The sequence below is a fragment of the Musca autumnalis genome, unplaced genomic scaffold, assembly GCF_047663935.1.
Source record: "Musca autumnalis isolate F117 unplaced genomic scaffold, ASM4766393v1 scaffold_3, whole genome shotgun sequence".
NCBI classification, from domain to species: Eukaryota; Metazoa; Arthropoda; class Insecta; order Diptera; family Muscidae; genus Musca; species Musca autumnalis.
The window spans coordinates 86,027,659-86,037,041 of NW_027411866.1; the positions used below are offsets into that span (position 1 = coordinate 86,027,659).

Sequence of the window (9,383 nt, forward strand, 5' to 3'; positions counted from 1 at the left end):
TGGTGTTTTAGGAGACGCCGTTCGGACTTGGTGATAAACAGTAGGTCCCATATTATTGAGCTAATATGAATTGGGGGCACTCCCTGTCCCATCTGGGATCTTTGTGATTTGCTGAAAGCTAATTCCCAGGGGTAGTGTTGTAGGGTATCACATGGTCGGCCCCGTCCGGCTATAGCCATTGCTCACTTGTTATATCCTCCACCAAGTTTGGAGGGTATATTAAGATTGTTTTTCCGTTTGTAACGCATTGAAATAATAACTTGCGACCCTATAAAGTGTATATATTCTTGGTCAGGATAATATTCTGAGTCGATCTAGACATGTCAGTCTGAGCTAGATGGCTGGAATTTTGCACCCATAGGCAGGTCAAGTTCGAAGATGGGCTATATCTGTTGATGTTTAGGTATAGCCCCCATTTTCGGTTTTTGAGGGTTTTAGCTACATTGTTTGACGGAACTACCCGCAAATTGACATTCACCATAGTCACAAAACAATTTTTCACTTTTTGGATAGGCCCATATCTCCCGACTTGCGGTATTCTGAGAATTGTAGCTTGATTTCTTCACCGACCACCCAATTGTCAACCATCCAGTCAATTTGTCCATTTATTTGGTTTTTCCATTCATTTAACTATAACATTAATCGTGAAAACTTCTTCTTTTTGAATTCGTATCTTCTCATTCCACATGACATTTTGCTAATATGTTATTAGTTTTTATATTTCGGGTCTAAGCTTACAGGCTGAAGAATACAGTATATTTAATTTAGTCACTTAACCGACGACCAAGGTACCCTCATCGGGGAATACATGAGGGGGTACTTCCAAATTCAATGGAGCAGGTCCCTTACGAATACGGCCAGAGGCATCGTAGTGAGAACCGTGACAGGGGCAATAGTAGCCACCGAAATAACCGGAATTGGCAATGGGTACACAACCCAAATATGTGCAGACACCGATGACAACCAACCATTCAGGTTTTGCTACACGTTGATAATCGGTTTGAGGATCACGCAAAACGGATGTGGGGACACCGCGTTCAGTGGCGATTTTACTGGCGGAACTTTGACGAATGAACAAGGGCTTACCACGCCATTTGAAGGTAAGAGATTTGCCTTCTGGAATAACAAAAGCGGTGACCAAGCCCTTGGCGGCATAATCACTGCCGACAGCACCAGCACCTAACAACATGTAGGAGAAGGCCTTACGTTCTTCGGAGGTGGTGTTTTTGCGGCTAAGATCCTTGACGGAATCGCGACGATAAGCCGAGAAGTCGGGAGCTTGCAAGTCAGTGTGGGCCAAACGAACTTGTTGGACAGTCTGGACCGCAGTGAGGGCGGCAGGTTTCAAACCATTGGGAACAGCATGGGAGCTGGCACGAAAATAAGCACGCGACACGGCGTTAATCATTTTTCCGTATTCGTTAATAAAGTTTTCTAAAACAAAACAATAGAAAAAACAGTGAATTTTCCCCCAATCGAAATTTTATTCGTTTGACGAGCTTACTTTTCTCCCGAGCTTGACGAGCTTACTTTTCACATTTTGCAATGTTTTTACATGGGCAAAAATTGTTTTCGACACTGAAAGGGTTGATAAATTAAGATTTTTATACCTACCTCTTAAAACCAACCAAAGCTTTTACTCAAAAGCTTTATTTTGTGGAACTAAAAATGCCGGTACACAAGCGTGCAATTGCCAATATAAGAAAATATAAGCGGAATGCAAAAGATGAAATTAAAATTCTTTGTGTGTGTACTCGGTCAGCCACAAAACAAAAACTAATGGGAAATGCTTGCAAAGATTGTACTTTCCTATCATAGACAAAGAAGTAGCTGATTATATCGTGATATTAATATGATTATGATGCTAACGTAGTAAAGCTAAATACTATTTCATTATGTGGATCCCAATGGGGATTGTAATTTGTTTGAGTTAATTATGCAGCCAATGAATATTGATACTTCTTATTCTGAATAAGATACTTTTGATTCTGAGGAGATTTAGCATGGATAAATGTAAAATTGTGATAGCAAATATTGTCTTCAAAGAAAGAGTTCAGTTCTTATAACACTGTGAACCGAAATTTTGGGGGGTGGAAAATTCCTATTGGAGATGAAAGCCCTTGTTGAGTATATACAGAACCCCGAAGGACAGATTCGCCGTGAGTCGAACTTTCGCGATATGGCGTGATGAATATTTTGCTGGAGACCCTAAAAGCCATCTGGAATCAGCGTTATATCTTTGTTCGCTGTTGTTTAAGCTTATATTTAAGATCACATGTCTTCAGTCAAATCAAATGAGGATTTTTTTCGTAGAACATTTCGACCTTCTAACTAGCTTCCTTCAATGTCCTTTTCGTCCTTTATTTCAAGAACCGTAATAAAAGTGGTACAAGATGACATTTTTCCGCTTCGAAATATTCTACAAAAATGTGGCACGGAAGATTTTAGGTACGGTTCCCAAAGACATAAAATCGATAAAATCTTGTTTAAGCGGTCGTTTTTCACTTTTACCCAAATCTTGCTCAGACAGCCCTATATATATTTATTACAATATATTATTGTTAACCTATTGATGACCGAGAATTCTCGGAGACCATTGCACCATGGTGGCACCCGTAGAACCCTAAACCCACTTGAAATTCAGTTACGTAACTTTTTATACTTGCAATAATGGGTCACCATCCCAGAATTCAACCCGCCATAACTTAAAGGTTGGACTCACGGCGGATCTGCACTTCAGGATTCTGTATGTCCTCACCAAGAACTTTCACCTCCAAAAAAATTTTTCCACCCCCCAGGTCATGATCATAATTTTTTTCACGTACAGAAATGTATCCTCACAAACGTTAAGAAACGGTTCGAAAATACGGTTTTTTTGTTCCAGCACCAAAGCCGCTTAAAATGTCTAATGCATATTAATCATATCTGATTGACAATTTTAATAGCTTTCTAATGATATACATATACGGTTAATCGGTTCATAAAAACCGGATAAAATTCGGTTTTAATATCAGAATAACCGGTTCATAATTCGGATATCCGGATCTTTATTCCAAAAAATTATTAAATTAACGTGCTTAGCAAAACGAGATGCAACAGTTTAAATGACTCCGAGAATTCTCGGTCATCAATAGGTTAACAATAATATAGTGTAATAAATAGATATAGGGCTGTCTGAGCAAGATTCTGGTAAAAGTGAAAAACGACCGCTTAAACAAGATTTTATCGATTTTATGTCTTTGGGAACCGTACCTAAAATCTTCCGAGCCACATTTTTGTAGAATTTTTCTAAGCGGAAAAATGTCATCTTGTACCACTTTTATTACGGTTCTTGAAATAAAGGACGAAAAGGACATTGAAGGAAGCGAGTTAGAAGGTCGAAATGTTCTACGAAAAAATCCTCATTTGATTTGACTGAAGACATGTGATCTTAAATATAAGCTTAAACAACAGCGAACAAAGATATAACGCTGATTCCAGATGGCTTTTAGGGTCTCCAGCAAAATATTCATCACGCCATATCGCGAAAGTTCGACTCACGGCGAATCTGTCCTTCGGGGTTCTGTATATACTCAATAAGGGCTTTCATCTCCAATAGGAATTTTCCACCCCCCAGACTTTGAGCTCCATTTTGTTGCACAGTGTAATATTCAGTATAAGGCATACGAGTTGTAGAGTATTTCAACTATAAGAACATTATCAAGGGGACAAAAAATTACCAGACAATAAGATGGTAAACAATTTCATAGACATACATAGATCCCACAATAGGAATGTATGGAAATTAACGACTTATTTCACTAAGACGATTCGAACACAAATTCGTTGGAACTACTACTGTTTAGGTGAGGGAGGGGAAATCCATAGGCTTCGATAACTCGGTAAAGGAATGATGAGCAGTGGGGGTGAAAAGAATAAAATAAAACAACAAAAGCAGTATCAGTTTAAATATAATAAATGATTGCCGTTTATTGGTGTATTTCTTTTCTCATACAACAAAGATTACCTTGTAATCTGGGGTGGCGACAGAGGCCTGTTAGTAACAGCGAAGATTACCAATTGTAATCTGGAGTGGCGACGGAGGCCGGTTAGTATTAACGCGAGACGGTTGGTTAATACGCGACAAGTTAACTCTTCAAAGGCTAATCGACAAGTGAACGCAGAGGTTCTTGCAATCGCAGAGGATTGCAGCGATCGCAGAGGATCTGAGTCGATTTATACTACTACATTTACATATTCCAATGAGAGAAAACTCAACAACCACCGCTCCTTAGCATCAACACTCTACGGTCTCCGCAGAGGGAACTTGCTGAGGTGACGCACGATGATGTCAATCAGCATCCGTGATCGACTGAGCTCGGGAAGTTGAGTTGGAATGTATCAAACCTAAACATTCCGCCTCCCATGCTAGACCAATTGTCTAGCATTTTATACAAAATTGGAATATAAGTCAGTTAAATGTTAGGAAAGAACGTAAATTCAGATTCCTAAGTGAGCTATAATTCAAATTATTGAATTCGATTTACTACTGATTCAAAAGCAATATGTAGATGAGTTATTAATTTTCAAGATATGGTAGGAGCAATTGGTTTCAACAATTAGGTAGTGGTCGATTTCAATACACTATCCGTTGCGAGATTATGTGCTAGAGGCGAGAGGAACAGATCCAGTAAGGAGATACCCGAAAATAGATTTTTGGGCAAGCAACGAATCCAAAACGATTTTTGGCGGTTCAGCTTCAATTATTTGGGGGTAGAGATCAGCACCAAGTAGCAAGTCTATTGGGCTGTCATCAAAGGAATCCGCTAATTCTAAATTAGGGATCTGCGCTTTCAATTTCGAAATAGGTGGAGGCAAAAACAATTTCTTTTTGACGTAAGGCAAAACTACTGCAGAAGTTTCAACAATCCTAGACGAGTTTTTGAGTGGCGACAATTTCAGAGAACAGACTTCTCTTGGTGTACCAGACTTTCCGACAGAGCGACTAGAAAACCCAATAGTTTTCTTAAGTTTCTTGGAAACAATTGAAACTTCCGACGATGGGTCTATAAGAGCACGAACCGTGTGCGATTTGCCATTGTGAACTATGTTTACTTTTGCGGTTCCAAGGATCACATTATTATTTATTGAAGGGATAGGAACCGGGTGATTAAGTTTAGTTTTGTCAGATGTACAACCAGGTTCTCGACTTTTGACCTTTGTAAAAGCCGGAGAGAGACATTGACGCGGCAAAGACGAACTAAATACTCGACTTTTGACCCTCGTAAAAGCCGGAGAGGAGTTTGGGTGCGGCAAATTAGAATTCTGTTCTCGACTTTTGACAGCAGTAAAAGCCGGAGATGTTTTCGAAGTTGGCAAAGCAACAACTTTATTATTTTGTGGCCGGTGAAGAAGGCTGTTATGCCTTTGCTTGCAGGAATTGCAACTATGTTTGCTGTTACAGTTTTTAACAGCATGACCACGAGATAAACAATTAATACAATAATTGTACTTTTTAACAATGGAGAATTTGTCCTCAAACGAAAGTTTGGCAAACTGGGGGCAGAGACGCAGAACATGCCTCTGAGTAGGACAAATGGGGCAACAAGTTTTCGAAGACCGAGAGGTAGCAATATTTGAGTTTGTGACCTGATGTCCGAATACGTTTTGGATACACATCAATGTTTGTATCCTCTCTGTGAGGAAAACATCTAAGTCTTTCCAAGAAGGCAATAAAGACTTGTTTTTGATACTTTGCTCCCACAGAGTCAAAGTTAATTTTGGCAACCGCTGCAAACAAATACAAACAATTATTGGATCCCAATGATCCGTGATGACTTCATAGACCGTCATTGCAGCAAGACAACTATTAATGCCACGCTGGATGGTTTTCAAACCCGAAACTGTTTCACGAGGTGAAGGGGGAATATCAAACAAGGTTTTGATATAGTTGTTAACCACGATGCGCTTATTGTCATACGCATCCGACAAAGCTTTCCACGCTAAAGGGAAACTACAATTGGTGAGTGGAAATCTCGAAACGATTTCGCGAGCCTCACCGGAGGTTTTCTGCACTAAGTAGCAGAGGCGCTCAACGTCTGACAGACGCGAATTTTTAACAAATAGGGTGGTGAAAATATCCCTAAACGTAGGCCAAGACGTGAAGTCTCCACTAAAGACATCGATATCAAGGGGTGGCAACAAAAAGCTGTGAGAACCGACAGGGTCACTAGGACAATTGCATGTACTGCAAGAAGTTTCAGGTGGAGCAGGTACGGAGGGAGAAGCAGACTGCACAGGAACCGACGAGACAGGTTCGTCTAATGATAAATTGGGTGGAGTTTCTACTTCGGGAAGATTCAACGAGTTTGTAGGAGGTGGTGAGATTTCTAACTGTGCAAGCATGTTGGGGGGTAAAACCGAAGCTAAAGATTTACTCGAAAGCAAACCTGCAGAATGTGTTTCTTTAGAAACGTTCAACAATTCAGTTGATGGAGGTGGTGAGATGGAAGAAGCTATAGAAGATGATGAAGTTTCAGTGCCTGAAGATTTAAGGCGTTCAAGATGGCTGTCAATGGTAGACAAACACCGGAGATAGGACATGTAGGATGTACCATATTTTTCCTCAACGACATCAAAAACATCAGCCTGTGCAGTCTCGGATGTCGTGAGGTAGTTTTTGCACTCGTCATAAGCGCACTTGACTTTGTGCCACAATTTTTGAAATTCTGAACTGCGAATTTCGAGAGTGAAGACATTATATGTGGACTCATCAATCCGTTCAAAGGATGCTACAAATTTCAAAAATATCTCCGAAGCTCTAACAAAACGGGTGTGTGGGGTGACTGACATTTCGAAGTTTAAATGCACAAATCAGCGAAAATCTACAATTGAATATGCAAAGAATGTTGTAAAAAGGATATGCAGTTGAAGCACAAATTGCTATAGCTCAAAGGAAATAAGGTATTTCCACAAAAAAACTCCAAATTTCTACGAATTCCACAGAAAAATAGCAAGGTGTGGTGATATTTGAAATTAAAGTAGGGTGATATAGGAGAAAATTTAAAGAAACTTCCTCAGGGCGAACAAGAACTACTTTAATTTGGTCAAAAATGCGAAAAAGTCTCAAATATACAAGAATGTATATGGTGCTACCAAGTGTAGGGTGTATGTTGAAATTAAGTATGCCAATGGAAGTGTGTACCTGTCCAAAATCCAACGACAAATAAGCAATTTGTCTGAAAACGAAACGTTTGCCCAAGAAAAACAACGCAGATAAATAATTTGTCAGAAATATAACTTATTTGGTTGACACGTTGCCAAAAGTAGGGTGTATTTGTCCAAAAATACTGAAACCCCTACGGAGACTCAAACAATTTTCCAAAATTTGTAAGTAAAAACTCCAAAAACAATACAAAATGTCCAAAACCAAATATTTTTACATATATTCTCTGCTCCAAATATACGCAATCAATGCCGAGTGTAGGGTGAATTTGTCCAAAAATTCCAAAAACCCTAATATAACATTTCAAAAAATTATCGAAAATAATTTTCAAAATTAATTATTAGAAGAAAAAACTTTTTGTGCTTTTACCCCACTGTACTATTTGTACTATCTTACCCCACTGTGCTGGGACATCAACGAATATAGCACAAAGAGGACTCGACAACACAAGTGGCGCTAGCAGAGAAATGGCTATGTGTGAACAGTGAAGCTCCCACTGAACAACAGTCGTTGCAAACGACCAAGCAAGTGAGTGCTGAGGATCAGCAGAGTTTTTTCAAGGGACGCTTAAAAGGGCGGGAAAGTTGTTGGTAGAATTACCATGTAATTTCTCTAATTAGAATAAATACCTGACCGACAAAGGTAGGAGAATAGAGCAAACGAATGTGTTTGGTTGGCGATGGACGATATATACAACAACAAAATCAAATGCAGCGACAATTTGGATAGTGCGTTGTTATTGTAAATTTGGCAGTGCAAATTTTCAAAGGGATTTTATGTGAACGAGGGAAAAACAACGCCAAATATTATTTGGATGGAGAGGATCGTACCAACAAAATAATACCAAACGACAATGCGCAATGTGTGTTGTTATTAAATTTGCCAATGCAAATTCTCAACAAAAGGGCTTGGGGAATAACAACCACAATAACAAATGTTGAAATGATCAACAAATAAGAAGATCGATGTGTGTAATAATTTAACAACTCGAGAGCAAGAGTTATTGGAAGTTAACGATGTTGTTATTGCAAATATAACAAAATATATTTGCAAGTTTTCAGTTAAAATGAGAACAGCCACAATTAAAATTTTACGAACAACACCGAATGCTTTTTATGATCAACTCGACTTAGGGTGATCAGTACAACTACAAAGTATTTGCAAGTTTAGCAACAACTAAGGGGTTTTATGTGGAGGAATGGAATAATTAACACAAGTAGTGGTGTTAATAGTCGACCAAAGTGACTTTTAGCTACAATCAGGAATTGCAAGGCTAGAAACGACGGTTGGAAATTATGAGTGTTCGTTGTTATGGTGAGACCAAATGATCTGGAGCTAATCTAACAGGAATAACAACAACACGGATAGTGATTTGTATGATCAACGCGACGTTGGATGATCAGTACAACAACGATTTCAACAATTTGTGTGGACTGTATTGTATGGTGGGGGAATGAAGGCAACGAATTTAATGCACTCGCGTAGGGAGATTGAAATTCGACCAATGATTTATTTTTGTATTAATTCTCAAACGGAAAATGAACCGAAAAATACTAACACTCGCGGTAGCTCACTTTTTATGGAAATCTGAGTTTACGTACCTGGTGTTAGTATGGTGATTTGTTGATGTAATAATATCAATGATATGTGGAGTGAGATGATCCAATGATTTCTCCGTGCAAAGCAACCACAAAACTTTCAATTCTCGTTCAAGAGAGGGGGAACAACGACAAAGCTGACTTCAATCCGGTTCGATTGGACCAATGTTTTGGTGAGGGAGGGGAAATCCATAGGCTTCGATAACTCGGTAAAGGAATGATGAGCAGTGGGGGTGAAAAGAATAAAATAAAACAACAAAAGCAGTATCAGTTTAAATATAATAAATGATTGCCGTTTATTGGTGTATTTCTTTTCTCATACAACAAAGATTACCTTGTAATCTGGGGTGGCGACAGAGGCCTGTTAGTAACAGCGAAGATTACCAATTGTAATCTGGAGTGGCGACGGAGGCCGGTTAGTATTAACGCGAGACGGTTGGTTAATACGCGACAAGTTAACTCTTCAAAGGCTAATCGACAAGTGAACGCAGAGGTTCTTGCAATCGCAGAGGATTGCAGCGATCGCAGAGGATCTGAGTCGATTTATACTACTACATTTACATATTCCAATGAGAGAAAAC

The 9,383-nt window shown here is 39.2% G+C and overlaps 1 protein-coding gene across 1 annotated transcript; it reads right to left on the bottom strand.

The window, feature by feature from the left end:
• Nucleotides 1–660: 660 nt before the first annotated feature.
• Nucleotides 661–1,507, bottom strand: LOC141399585 (cytochrome b-c1 complex subunit Rieske, mitochondrial-like). Its single transcript, XM_073978606.1, has one exon. The coding sequence runs from the start codon at nucleotides 1,406–1,408 to the stop codon at nucleotides 773–775; it is 636 nt and encodes a 211-aa protein (XP_073834707.1). The 5' UTR covers nucleotides 1,409–1,507; the 3' UTR covers nucleotides 661–772.
• Nucleotides 1,508–9,383: the final 7,876 nt, after the last annotated feature.